Source organism: Ambystoma mexicanum, chromosome 4p, assembly GCF_040938575.1.
Source record: "Ambystoma mexicanum isolate Mex_15411 chromosome 4p, UKY_AmexF1_1, whole genome shotgun sequence".
NCBI classification, from domain to species: Eukaryota; Metazoa; Chordata; class Amphibia; order Caudata; family Ambystomatidae; genus Ambystoma; species Ambystoma mexicanum.
Window position 1 is genome coordinate 1281197687 of NC_090927.1, and position 15340 is coordinate 1281213026.

Genomic DNA, 15340 nt, shown 5'->3' on the forward strand with positions numbered 1-15340 from the left:
AGGATGATGTTAGGAAGAGAGGTTCCAGCCAAGTTAACCTGGTTTGTGTCATTTGAACCTTTTGATTGAATTTCTGTCACAATTTCAGAGTCATCATTATGATCATGTGTTGAAAGATCTAACAAATCCACATCAGATTCAGGTAAATTAGTCACAGGTTTATCGGAGATGACACAACCTGCAGACTTTTCAGGCTCAACTAAGTTATCATTTTGTTCTTTGTTGATTGTAACAGGATTGAGGGTAAAGCTTATAGCTTTTAAGTTACGCAAGAACTTGCGAGAACCATTCATAGCACGAGGCTTCCTCTTAGTTATATTCTTTGATTTTTTTTGCTAGTTTACTTTCACACTCTGATGTTTAGCATCCGATTTAAGCTTGGTGTTAAATATGTCAAACAAAGCCTCTTGTTCATCGGAAATAACAACGGGCTCTGTAGTAGTCTTATCTGCCAATGCTTCCCGGATAACAACCTTTTCTGCAACCTCGAGTGCTACATTAGATGTTGTAGGCTCCTGGATATCTTGGTTTGCACCATTATCAGGTTGCTTAAGACTTTGTAAAGCAGAAGAAAAGGAATAAACTTTACTTACTGGTACAACACTTCCCATAACACAGTCCTTAACACTAACGGGTAAATCAATGGGCTGTGTTTTATTTGCCGGATCTGAGTTTTCCACATCACAGACTTTGCCAGCGTCTGGTAGAAGAGTGAGATCTGGGGGCAATAAGTCGCTGGGTGCTGATGGAGAAATAGTAATTACTTCAGACACATTTAGTCGGCCACTCGAAGAATTACAAGGCCTTGTAAATGGTGCTTCAACACTAGGAAATGAGGCAGGTTTCGAACTTTGTCGTTGTAGGATACTTAGAGCCTGTTTGGCCACTTCAGCAAGTAATTTCTTGTCATCAGCATCTTTTAACCGTTGGTCGTTCGTGTTTGTTAAATTGCTGTCCATTTTATCTGACATTTTACCTAACAACTGAGTGGACGACATACTTGCATGTTCAATTGCACACATTTTTGTATTCAAAAGTGCAACTAGCATTGTCAAATCTTTCACACCATCTTGAACCTGCTCATATAATTTGACAAATGGTGAAAGTGTTATAGACATAGAAGACATCAGGATCGATAAAAGTTCTTTAGAAATTTTTTCCATCATCTGTGCATAATCAGTCTCACAAGGAATTCGATCTGCTGTTTTATAATAAGTTCTTCGAACTTTAGGAAATGCGCGTTCCATAATTGACGATTCAGAGGATTCATCATCAGAAGAGCTGTCTGTTGTCTGACTCTCAATATTCTCAGTATTTGTTGGAATGGTTAATGTATTGCCATTTCTGCTTACACCAATAGGCTGAAAAGACTGAACCTTAGAGAGAGAGGACTCAGGAGTATTTGCAGACTTGCTATTAGAAAGTCTAGGTCTCGATTGTGAACAATGTATTTCTGGAGATTTGCTGACTTCAATCCTACTTCGTTTGATGGAACCAGAAAAACAATTAGTATCAGCCTCAACCATGAGAGTGCCTTGACTATTACTTATATTTAAAGCTTGTGTTGACTCAACAGGTCGGGTCTTATTATGTTTAAGACTAGCACGAGCAATGTTGATTTGTTCTAGATCAACCAGAAGTTTGTTTACAATTTCGATAGAATTCCGCCTGTTGGGAGGTTCAGGTAACGAAGAAGGAAGTGGAACAGGATCCATTACAAAACCACACTCACCAGAGCAGTGGTTAAATTCCTCACAAGGCGCATCTAAAACAGACACTGGTATCAAAATGCTCTCATACGACAGATGAGCTTGCAATTTCTCGGTCGCCATGCGAGCCAAAACATCCAACCTAGGTACAGCAAACACAGCAGAAAGTCTAACGGTAACAACATTAGGCCCATAGTCATTCACAGCCTTCATATGCATTTTTATTTCTTTTGCCAAGACGCTGTCATGTGATAGTAAATTCAAATCGTCAGCAAGAACAATCGGGCAAGGGGTGGTCAAGTCCAAGACACCCGTTCCTACCCCTAACCTACTTGATGAAAAAGCATCTGCATTATATTGCGCATCAATGGGCTCTTCAAATGTCTCTTCCTCTACAGATCTTAATTGACTTACTTGACTTGCTTCAATCACTCGAGGCAACTGGGGAGTGAGCAGTAATAGGTGTTGAACGTTCCTCTCATTCTCCCGACGTTGTTGCAGACGTGTAGATGGGTAAGATAAGGTCCTTATTTTCCGACGGGTGCCTTCTGTAGGGGCAGGCACCAGAGGTTTGGAGAGCAAGTCATTAGCCAGAGACACAGGCTGGATTTTGACGCCCTACAGCCAAACAGCAAAACAGAATCTCCTCGCCCTTGCTCCCAAGGGCTTACGCCGCAAGGGTGGTTTGCGGCTCAATTTGAGGTCGCTGTTTTCACACGTGATCAGTCACGTGACTTGCCTCAGGACCGCCTCCTCCAGGAAGCGGCAGCAGCGTCCAGCAAGAGCTCAATGCAGCTCGCAGTGCTGGCAATGTGAAACGAAGGAAAAGCGAAGCAGATTAGCAGTTCAAGCTTCCAAGGCAGAAGAAACATTTATTTACTCTTTAGTTATATAACATTTCACTAAGGTAAGCAGTTTTAAATTTCGCAATCTTAATACACCACACCACTGCCAATAAGTTCCAGACAACAAGTTAAGCTCACAAAATGAAGTGGGAGCAAAATGGCACTGCAGCGATTTAAAAGGGAGGGAAAGACAAAGTTAATAGGAATTGAACCACACCAACAGGTCAGTACTTAGGGTAATTGAGCAAGAGGAACTACAGTGATAGAATCAGGTAGAAAAGGCTTAGGGCCAAAGTCAAGAGTTCAAAAGTCTTTTGCTCAAGATCACACGGTTCAGGGTAGTTTGCGGTAAGGTTCGTGCCACGGGTTCCGGACGAGGTTGGTTGGCAGAAAAGTTAGTCCAAAGAGAAGAGAAGGACAAGCCCTTGGAATTGGAGAAAGATTTCAAACACTTTCACCGTGTTTGAACGAAACGAACAACCTGATTTGCAAAGTACCTTAAAACAGAGAAGAAGCTGTAGCTGAGACGGACGTTCCTGGTAGTTCCTGCAGGCTCACGCTTCCTGAAGCGACTGTCGGACTGACAAGAAGTAGGAAGACTGGAGGGTCCTGCACTACCCAGGGAAGAAACCAGCAGCAGAGCGAAACAACAAATAAAAGGTGCGCTCGGTAAAACCCAAGCAGGGTCCGACCTTCCTGGCTATCCGGCCCACTGTAGCTCTGTACAGTGAATTCGACCAGAGGAGGGGTCCTGGCTTGAACTTATTACGGCTAGTGGACACCCATATTCATGTGAAATATTAGACAATTAATATTAATACACTGTTATACAGCATCCTTGGATAATACATCATTGGCACGTGACTGTTGTTGATTGACCATAGTTCACAGTCATTGATACACTTAAGCCAAGTACCACTAGCATTCAAAAGGACAAGGAATAAATCAATTTCACCCAGTACTTGCACCTACTCTCAATGCAGGTGTAATTTCCTGACCTGTAGGTAGGCAATGCAATAGTCAGAGGTGAAAACCGATCACCTCCAGATGAACACTGTCTTAAAGGATGACTTAATTCCACTGGCCCACGAAGAGGTGACTGTATCCCCAAGGCCCTGTTCTATTTCTTTAAAGGCATTCGTGCTGCAGGTGTATTCAGGGTCTCTATGTAGCAATAGGTCCCGGAGCGTGTAACATCACCTGATATGCAAATTTACATAATGCGGCAACTGTATTAAAAGGGCTTGCTGTAACTACGATGTTTAAATGCGGGCATAATACTATCGAAGGCTGTGCTGCTAGTCAGGAACATGCAGGTTCTGGGTTTAAAACGGGTCTCGTTGCACTTAGTTTTGCAGTGATAGCTATTGCAAAGGCTCCTCCTAACTACCTACTAAAGTTGCGTTCCGACCACCTTTACATTCCGGTCTGTTATTGCATGTCCTAACCTCCATCAGCACGCTGAATCGATCCCACGTAAGCCTCAGCGACTTTAGAGTGATCAGATGTTTCCATTTCATTCCGTTCCATGTTACGAGCAACATTCACCGCTTGCTTTGACCAGAGAGCTGACGTCTACGGTGTTACCACGTGCAGACGTTGAGGCACAAACCAAGGTCCTTTTCTTCATTCAAAATACAAGATACTTAGCCGTCACAAAAATGAATCCTCGAGCAAGCAGGTGATGTCTCGAGTATTATTTTCCATTAACGGTCTGCATGAAAAAATGCTATTTTGTTGATGTTGAAGTTCAAGTTGAAATGAATAAAGTTGATCACAAATAATTAAGCAAATGTTTCACGGACGGTTTAGTAATAAAGAAAGCACCAGAAAAGGGGGCGGGAGGAGCATATACCTCAGTGTGCATTCTTATCATTGTTTGGCCAGGAGGTAGTTCCCAAATCCACATTTTCTAGCCATAAAAGTGCTTCAGCCGCCTCAGAGGTACGTTTCTCTCCATCAGGAAGAGATAATGTCAGAATTGCAGCTCTATTCAAGTAAGCTTTAATTCCTTTTTCTTTGGCAAGTTCTTTAGCCTGCTTAAAGGACCTCCTTTTAATTAGTATCTCCATAGGGTAATCTAGAAAAATAGAGATAGGTTTCCCTATAAAGCTGATATTACCTCTAATCCTAGCAGCCTGTAGTAGTTTCTCCTTAACCCTCACGCTGGTAAGAGCCACCAGGATCTGTCTGGCTATGGAAGTGGAGACTTTCCCAACTCTGTAGGCACAGTCTATATCACTGTTTGAAATTAAATCCTGCCCAAGGCAGTTAGAGAAGATTTTCAGTTAAAAAAAGTCACCATGTTTTCAGTGTCTTCACCATTCTCCTCCACCCCTACCAGCCTTAGGTTCCTTCCACGTAGTTTAAAATATAGTTCAAGAGATTTGTCCTTTGCTTTCTGGAGTTATGTTTTCAAATTATTTTAAGCTCTGAAACTTCCAGTAATCTCCACACCAAGGGAGACTCAGTTTAGTGACCCGGTTATCCAGATGAGACACCTTCTGTGTAACATCTGCCAAAGAGTTCTTCTCACACATCTTGAGCCACTTTCAGCAGCAGTGTATAAATATCTTGATGTTGGGAATTTCATCCATCTCTGTGGCTTGCTTGGGTTTCCTAGGGATTGGGTTTTCTTCCACCTCAATCTTTTTCTTACTGTTCTTTATCCTTAAACTTATCCTTACAGGAGAGGGTCCAGGAGCTACAGGTTTAAGCTGCTGCCTCAGCTACCAACATTGCGTAATTGCATGCTTTTAAAGCTTAATTTTCTGATAGCACAGTAAACAATGTTCGTCCTGGGAATAGCTACGGACATGTGCTCAAACTCAGAAGAAAATGTATTTATCCAGGTAAAGTGAAAACGTCACATTGACATTTTACTTTCAACAGGCATGTCAGAAGCTGACAGCTAGAAAGGTAGTTCAGAAGGTTGTTACTGTTGCTAGGATCTCGGGTTCAGCGTGTATCCCCTATGACTTTTTTCATTTTTTCCTTTTGGGAACTGGTATAAAATGTGTTGCTAATCCCTATTATTATTGTTATTACTATTATTATTATCTTTTATAAAATATATTTTGTTTTTAATGTAAACAATGTACCCAGGAGTGCTTGCTTTCCAGCACCCCTGCTACTCACTTTATTTAGAACCCCTGCTACTCAGCAACACAGAACAAACCACAATGTCCAATTTAACCCTAGAAAGTCAATCACCCAGACTCACCACCAATCTCTCCACAGCAGCCGACCTGGGCAACCCAAACACCCTACCTGACCGCAGCATCTGACCCCATTGACCCTCACTCCAGCATCTCCCCCCACTGCCCCAAGTAGCCCAAAATACCCCAGTAAAATCAGATCTGCCTATCCTCTGGGTGCCCCACCTCCCCCACCCGTAGCCTCAGGGTTTTGAAGCTCTTCTCAAGGTCTCAAATGTTGGCAGGTTTCAAATGCAGGCAGGTCAGCAGTAATTCTTTCACCCACCCGCACCCCAGTACCCAACCATACTTCCCAACATCACCCCTGCATTGTTCCGCAGGACTTCCACCACCCAAGCCATATGCCTCTCAACCTTTCAGGGCCTAAAGGCAAGTGAAAGCAGATGATTTTGTTTTGGACGGGTGAGAGCCCATTGAAATATGTGGATGGGTAAGAGGCTTGGTGGGTGATTTTAACGATTTCCATGGCGGGTGACATCGCTCAAAGCATGTGAGTTTAGAACTATGACCAAGCACACCCACCACCAAATCCACCAAAACGCTCCCACTACCCAACCTCATTGAAGAACCGGATCCTTTACCTCACTATCCAATCTCACCCAAGTGTCCCATCATTTAACCTTACCCGAGCCCCTCACCACCTTAGAGCACCATGCACCCAATTCCACACCCCACCATCACCTGTGCATGTCACTTCATCATTGAATTCGCACTTGCAATAACCAAAGATGTGTCTTGTCTAAGAGCATAGTGTGTAGCAGAGTGTAGCATTTGTCGTTACGATATGGAGTGGTCAGGGTGATGTCCTGGTGGTGGTGGTGGTGGCTAACCTTGGTAAGGTAAAGGGTTACACCTGGTAATGAAATCTCAGCGGGCAACTAGCGCCACATTCAAAACATCAGAATTACAGTGAGACTCCTCCAGCTTGTTGTACCAAACCAGACCCTCTCGGGAGACACCCCGCAACTTCATGCTAGTTTTCTATGGGGATGCTTCCATAAAGGCTGCAACTTCATATGCAATTCCTAAATGGAAATGTAGTGTGGTGTGAGGTGCCTTTATGTGTTTGACATCCTGCATTAGTATGTAGTGAGTTGCCTTAGGTTCAGTGTCATCATTTGAGTTGTATCTTAGTGATGGGGCAGCGGTTGGTTAAGGTTTGTTGAACAGCCAGGTCTTTTGTGGATTAATGAACACAAGCTGCCTTTAAATTGTGTGAACATTCCTTGGTAGTTAGATCCAAAGTTTGGCTGTGATTTTGCAGAAGGCCACACCTCAGTGCCTCTTTCTGCTGTTTCACATGATTGTTAGGAGTACATATTTACTCTCGGAGGTCTGCTCTGGTAGTATGAGATGATCTTCTCTCGGAGTCACCTAACACCACAGCGCAGAAGAGCTTGTGGGTGTTGGAGTGCTTTAAAAATGTATGGTTTTCGTTACTGGTAGTCAATGGATGGTTCTTAGAGCTGCTGTAATGTGAGCTCTCCTGTCGGGCCTGGGCACGAGTCTTGCAGCTGTGTTCTGGATGCGTTGTAGTTTCTTTAGTAAGTGATATGGAATGGAGAGATTAAGCCTGATGACATAGTCGATTGTTGATAGAACCAGAGCATGCGTGGGGTGCAGAAGGGGTAGAGGTTGGAACAGAGGGAGAAAGGGAAGTAAGGGAAGGCCAAATGAAGCGCCAATGACACTGGAGTCATGAAGACAAAGCCGGCCTGGAAGACGGCTTTAAAGTGGTTGCGAGTCTTACCCTGGGAGCGGGAGGTCTGTATTCTCTGCGGTACATGCTGAAAAGGGGAAATGGCTTTCTGTGCAGCCAGGGTAGCTTGCTGGGATTCCTGAATGTCCTAGCCAATCAGGCAAGGGGTGGACCAGAGGGAGACAGTGGAGGGGAAGGCCAAACGAAGCATCGATGATGCTGGAGCCGTAAAGACAAAGCTGGACTGGAAGACGGCTTTAACGTGGTTGCAAGACTTGCCAGGGGAATGGGAGGGCCGTGTTCTCTATGGTACACACTGCAAAGGGGAAGAATAAGTAAATTCCCCCTTCTGTTAGCAGATCCTGCCTATCTGTATTGTGCTTGGAAATGAGTGTGCATTGATCACAGACCAGTGCATCTAATCCCTCTCTGTTCTGGCTGCTTGTCTTAGGTTTCTCTTTTCATTAACATGAGTTGTGTCCCTTGTGTTCAGATTTGTGACTGGTGTTTGGGGTTGAGGGTGTGGACTAACCATTGAAGCCACTGAATCCACTGAAGTCTTGCTTAAAACAAGCATTGCCAAAGCCACTGAAGAGAATGGATAGAGTGCTATTCCTATTGCTGCAAATTGGTATACTCTGAAGATAAAGGTTGGCGACTGGGCTTCATTTGCTAAAAGTGCAGTTAAACAGTTATTTCGCCAATAAAATCCAAAATAAATAAAGCCTAAACTCTGCAAAATGTTTTACCAGATTAAAATCCTAAATAACTGCAACCAAATTGTTGAAGCTAGGTTAACATTATGTTTCCAACACTTAAATTCAGCAAAAATGTGTGCCTAGTGTTACTGGATTGTTTTTACCAAGAAACAAGTTGGAAAAAATCCAAAATAAATCTTCCAATGTAAGACCAAACAATCCTTGCTTGTAAAAAATTGAAAATAAATGAAGTAAACATGTACGGTGTTATAGGATTGTTTTTATTGGGAAAGAAGTTTAAAAAAACCCAGATAAATCCTCCAATTTAAGACCAAACAATCCTTGGTTGTAAACAATCCTAAATAAATCCAGTAAAAATATGTGCCTGCCAAATAGTGTTAGTGGATTATTTTTACTGAGAAACAAGTCAGTAAAAATCCAAAATAAATCCTCCAACCCTAGACAAAAAATCCTTGCTTGGAAAAATCCCAAATAAACCCTAAATAAAGGTAAACATTATCTGAAGCTTGAAAACAAGACAGAAACAATCCAAGAAGTGGATTACTTTTTTCTAGGGACTTGCTGACCTCTGCCACCAGAGCAGCAGCCATCATCACTTGGCTCTTCCTCTGCTCCTACTGTAGGGCGCTCACCACCGACACAGAACCAGATGAGGCACGGCCCCCTCCAGAGGCCACCACACCTTAACTTCATACAGTGAGGCTGGCACATCTCTTTAACTCGGCTGTCCCTTTGTCCACTCCGGCTTGGCTGTCCCATGCAGCAATGACATTCCACTCGGAGGCTGGCACTCCTCCTCGTCTTGGCTGCCCCTCGCAGACCAAGCTGGCACTTGGCCCCAAACGCTGCTTTTTGCAGCAATGAAGGTGAACCGAACAGCTTGGCTGCCCCTTCCAGCCATGAGACTCTGGTTTAGCTACCCCTTGCAGACCCGGCTGGCTCTTGGATCAAACACTGCCCCTTGAAGCAATGACGAAGCCCTTGGAGGTTGTCCCTCCGATTCAGCCTGAGAGAGAGGTCTACTTTTGGGTTTGGTGTGGGGGGCAGTGAATGTTCCTTTCTTCTGCTGCCCCCAGCACAATGCAGCTCCGAAGCACACAGAGGTTAGTTGAACTCGTCAACAGTATTGTAACAAGGTGTCTTGGTCACAGATGATACACAGGCTCAGGTACAAACAAGGAATCCTCTAAACTTAGTTTCAGTTTACAGGTAACAGGTTACAATCCACAAGACAGGTACATATGGGGGACATCCACCAGCCACCCTCTCTCTCAGCCAGCCTCACTTCAACTGTCATTCACAGAACACTCAGCAGAGAACATTTATTCAGAATTCTACCGCCAGGCACTCCTGACCTCACACACGTCCAGAGCATAATAGAAGGGAAAGGCAAGTCCCAACAGTGCGCTTCAGAAAAAGGATGTTGAGGTTGTACAGATTGTCCTGTGAATGTTATAGCTTCTGCTGCAGTGCATTCTATGCAGCCATCTCTGTTGTGCACGGAGTAGGTTATCTAGAATCCTGCATGTGTTCTTCCCTTTATATCATGCACCCATACTAACCTGACTGCCTATCATATCTGGTTGTGGGCCCCAGATTGCACCCGTGTTGCTGCATTCTCCGAATTCCCACAACTCACAAGGATGTGTACAAAAGTATGGCCACCAATCTTGGCCACCTTGGTGAGGGTACATTTTGGTCAGTGTGAGATGTCATCTTCAAATTGTTTTTTATGGTACAGATTTGTTGCCTAAAAAGAGGAAGGCTCTCTCTGAAATATCAAAGCTGGCATGCTCCATCTCCTATGTGTGTTTTTTTTTCAATGCATCTCCCCCACGCAACCCACTCTCTTTACTTTCTTTCTTAAATATATTGCTTGGATGTCGGGGGATTATTTTTTCAACCTAGGCCTGCTAATATTGATCACTTCAGGTTTAGGTATCCTCTGTTGCTATCCTCTTCCCGTATTGCTGCATGTGACAGTGTAAAGTCATCAGTTCAATATTTAAAATACAGTTTCTTCAGAGGAAAAAACATTTTGTTAAAGGGACAACTAACTTAATCGGTAATAAAAATGTATGTTTCAATGTGCTTTTTTTTATCTTCAGCTTTGTATCCTGACGTATTATTAAGGGTCAAACACGAGGAAGTGTCATGTTTCAGAGTTCCACCCAACTTGGAGGAACCAAGAATCCCAGAAAGTCCAAACGCAGGTGGGTTTGATCTCTTTGTAAATATGTAATATTTGGAGAAAGTGAGTCTTCGCTCATCCAAGCTCTCTCTTCTTGTCTGATTCATAAACCCCCTTTACATTTGTTACAGCTCTTGGCCACATACCTGGGTGCTGTGGTTTTGTACAGTTAATTACTGCATTGACCCATAATGGCAATCATTGAAGACACAATCAGTCAGTAATGAAGTAATGAATGTTACCAATCTAACTGAAGCTATTGGCAAAGATATGTTATTTGTGTTCCAATACAAGTCTCCTGCTGTGTGTTGTGAGGTTGTCATCATTGAAGGAGACACAGACAACAGATTCAATGTATAGCAAAAGGCTTTTATTAAAGAAAATGCCAGGATGGTCTAAGGCCTAATTTGCCCTATGCTAAGGTGGGATTTCCCTACCTAAAGAAACTAAGGATAGTCTGTGTCAGTAAATTCAACTGAGAAGTCTGTCTGTGTCCAAAGCCTCTGCTTGCCCTCACAACTAAGACAAAACAATGTGTAGGGATGTCCACCATAAACTAAACATTGTTCCAAAAGTAAAGTTTTGAGCTAGTTCCAACTTGGGCTTAATCTTCAGCCTTTTTTCCCCAAATGTCTATATGTTCACCACAATGTTCAATTTACCTTTGTATGGACTTGGAGTAATAAAGTTCCACACATTTGTAAATGTCAGGATGTCCTTCCCCAATTTCAATATAGTTCCAGGGCAGCACTTCTCAGGTTTCCCTTCCCCAAGCCTTATATCCACCACTGATAGTTTTCCTTTTGACACAGTAGCACACTTTCTTATTAGCAGATATGGGTTCTCTGGTCTGGGTGCAGCTGTTAGACCAAACAGTTCACTCATTACAGGTCACGCAACCAGGAACCTTGCATTCGCTTTCAGTAGTTCATTGTTCAACACGTAGGAGTTCTCTGGTCTGGGCGCAGTTGTTGGATCGCACAATCCACCCATTACAGGACACACAACCAGGAACGTCCTGTTCTCTTTGAATGGTTTGATGTTCAGCTAAACCAGTGGTTTCTCAAATGTAGCTCCACAAAAGCACTTTTCAGCCTTGACTGCAGTCAGAGACCTTCATCCAACTTAGTCTCCTATTTTCTTTCAGTTTATAGTTCAATATTAGCAGGTTTGCTATTTGCATTCAATTCAGCATTCAATGTTAGCAGTTGTGCTGTTTCATTCCATTCAACATTCAAAATGAGCAGTTTTGCCTTTCCTTTCACTTCGGTATTCAATAGGTGCAATTTTGCTTATTTCATTCAGTTCGGTATTCAATAAATCTAGCTTTGCTTATTTCATTCAATTTTGTATTCAATAAATGCAGTTTTGCTTGTTTCATTCAATTCAGTATTCAATAAATGCAGTTTTGCTTGTTTCATTCAGTTCGATATTCAATAAATGCAAAAATGTCATACTTTTGTGGACCATTAATATATTCACGGTCCCTTGGAGCGCCCAAGTGGTTCTAGTGTCCCCGACACTTACCAGGACCTGGCAGCTCCTCTTGGCCGCTTTTCCCCAACCGAGAAAGCCTGTTCGCCGGGTGCTATGTTCACTACACGCCGGCCACCATGCTCAGCCCAGCCTCCACGGCAGTGCCTGCTGCCTGCCTTCCCTTACAAGGGTTCCACGTCCTGCACAGTTCCATCGACTGGACATCCAGGATCTTTGTCTGCGTCTCAGCCTCTTGCTCTCGGCACGGCCCTTGGTATTGAAAGGATCTCTGCCAAAGTTGCCCAGGTCTCTGCTCCTTCTGCTGCTGCTCCCTCTTCCCCAGCTGCTCCCATGTGCTTCTGCCTTCCACCTTTTATACACCTCTGGTCCTTCAATGGGCTGGAGGTGTATTCTGTCAATCAATGCTGCCTGACTCTTATTAAGAGGACATGCCTGACCTTCATGCATCTTCTTCGTCCTAGTACCAAAGTGGTGAGAGTAAGTGGTGTTCATTACTCTCAGTTGTTTCTTCCTCGTTTCTCTACTGTCAGGTACCACAAGAGTGGAATAAAGGGTAACTGCTCTACAAAGACCTCTAAAGGTTGGGGGAGAGTTAGGTTGGTGGCCACTAGAATAAAGGGAGTATTGTGTTTTGTCCCAAGGTACCTCATCCCCAATCCTTCTCCTCCTCTTTCTAACATATCTGCAGTGATAATATCTCCAGTTCTTCTCAAGGACAAGGGAACATGGTGAAAAATATCCCATAACCACTTCTGGGATAGGGGTTCTCTCTTGAAAGGATAGTGTGGAATACTGTGTCTTACCCAGGGCATCCCCCTACCAATCCCCAAGGACCCTCCGTCCAGGTGTTCCTCCCTCGCTTGTCCACCCCCAGGGGCAGGATCCAAAAGCGATGGCCTTTTCCTGGCCGCCTGTATCGAGGATCCAAGGGGAGTAGGAGTGAGAATGCCCTCAGATTTCTCACAGTGTAGTGGAGGGGTCTTGAGGGAGAACAGCATGTATACAAGAAACCATCTGTATTGTTTCTTGAATGGTTACAACAATATTTAAAGTGCAAAGTGGCAACTAAGTGAAGGCAGTTTACGGCAGTCTCTTGGCTTAACCTGGGTAAGCTGGCACCTTAATTTATCGTGACCACGAATACCTACTCTGCATAAAGATTGTCATCTTTATTGCCTTATGTCGTATGCTTACGCTTTGAGGAGTAAAGCTCCAACTATTACCGCTGTAGCTGCAACCAACGCAATCGTGGAGGCTGTGATTCGTGCAACTCTATCCAGGAAAGAATAGCCGACTTTGCAAACCCCTTGCTCTCCACCTATGGAAACTATATCTATGGCCAAATAGAAATTGGGTCAACATTGCAAAGCAGTTAAGGCGACCCAACAGCTCTGTTCAACAGCTTCACTAGCCCGGAGCCCTGTGATGCTGGATGCTTCATCTTAAAAAATCACATCATTTAAAAAAGACAGTTGAACTGGAAATGAGAAAACTGCTGCTTGCCATCCCAATAATGGATTTGGCAGATACAGCCATGGTCAGGAGGTTAGTTGAAGTGGGGACTTCCCCCATTGAAAGTCTAATTAACTTAAATCCTGCTTTATTGCACCCAAATGTGGTTCAATCCAGATTACATTTGGAAGTATTCGAAGAAGCTTTGCATTTAATGGGTGAGTCAGTCTTTAATGACTGCCTTGTAACCTCTGAAGCAGCGAGTGAGGCACAGTGCGTAGTACAAATCATCAATCTTGTTTTGCTGCTGTTAATTACTAACAAAGAAGCTAAACAGCAGCCAGAGAAGCACCTTTCTGTCTCTCCAGAATTATATCCAAGCTCACCATGTAACTCTCAAGGTTCTTTTTCGGCCTATTCAGTGCACCTTTCCCGAATCTTGCTAAAACCAGGTTCAGCCACCGAGAATGCTTCGTCTGTTCCTACATTAAACGTTGCCCTCATTATACTGGTCCAATTATGAGTTAATTAACAAAAGAGTGTTGGAGCAGGCGACCTTAATATTTCATCTAAATTCCACATTTTCTTTCATTGAAGGTTTTATTACTGCAGTAAAACAGATGAACACCAGTAATAATCACATAGAGGAAACTAGAGCAGATTACCAAGGCATACACAGAGACCCCTACCCTTTCTTCTCAGCAACTGAAGGAAAATCTATTTAATATAACATTTCCAGGAAAGTGAGTGCTAGTCCAGTATGTGGATAGCTTATTGCTCACCTCACCTTCTTATGAAGCATGTAAGCACGACATGCAGGTCTTGTCGACAGCCCTTGCATAGAAAGGATAAAAGGCATCTAAGCAAGAGTTACAATTATGTAGGCAGATAATTCATTATTTGGGGTATGACATTACCAAAGGCAAGGCTAATTTCCCCATTCAGAAAAGAGGAAATGCAAAAGAATCCAAAATTGTTAACAGTTACAAAGTTGAGAACATTTTTAGATGTGGTCGGGTATTGTCGACAATGGATCTTAAGATAATGTAAGATTGTTAAACTCTTACAGCCGTTCACCCAAGTTAACACCATAGAATCACTACACTGGTCTGCAAGGGCTAAAGAAGACTTCACCAAGATAAAGAACTGTTTAGTTAGTGCACCTGCATTAAGACTTTCTGACTGTAAGAAAGAGAATGAGAGAAATAGTGTTGCCTCAGCAGTCCTTATCCAGGGACTTAGCATTCATCATAAACCGGTGGCTTACTCCAGCAAAGAACTAGACCCTGTTGCTGCTGGAATGCTGACTTGCTTAAGATCAGTTGCCAAATTAGTGGTGGGACAGTGCGATAATATTATGCTGGGATCTCCTTTGGGGGTCACAGCACGGCAGTAAGTTGAATCTCTAATACTGTAAACCAAAACCCAACACCTGTCCATATCTCTGGCTAGCAAATATGGAATCCTTCTTTTGAACTCCTCCAATGTTATCTTACCTTAACAAGGTGCTCAGCACTGCATCTAACATCTTTGCTCCCCTCTCCATAGTATGGTGAACCACGCAATACAGAACCCCATGAATGTGTAGCTATTAGTGATTTATTATTTACACCCCAAACTGATTTTACTGATATACCTGTCCGTGAGGCAGGCCTGGTTTACTTTGTTGGTGGGTCCTGTTACTGAGATCAAATTGTGAAATTAGCTGCATGGTATGTGACGTGTGGCCCTATGGTGGTGGTGGAAAGTGGGAATCTGCCACAGGTTACAGAGCTGATGGCACTCATTAGGGTGTGCAGTTTAGTCACCCAGCAATCTGTTGAACATCTATACTGATTCCTGATATGCTTTTGGAGTTGATGACTCTGACAGGTCTGAAAACAGAGTGTGTTCCTGGCATAGATAGGGTTCCCTATTCAAAATGCCAATGTGTGTAGGCTCTCCTCGATGCCATCATGTTGTAAGAAAAGGTAACCATCAAGTGTGCTGAAAATCAGTCCCTAGATGATG

At 43.4% G+C, this 15340-nt stretch overlaps 1 protein-coding gene across 1 annotated transcript in view; it reads left to right on the forward strand.

Annotated features, from left to right (window-relative positions):
• LOC138453804 (zinc finger protein 11-like) overlaps positions 1-15340 on the forward strand; it is a 2054811-nt gene that overhangs the window by 396043 nt on the left and 1643428 nt on the right. Inside the window, exon 4 of the mRNA XM_069606980.1 lies at positions 10299-10403. Coding sequence (XP_069463081.1) covers positions 10299-10403 — 105 coding nt within the window. The remainder of the gene's footprint in view (positions 1-10298; positions 10404-15340) is intronic.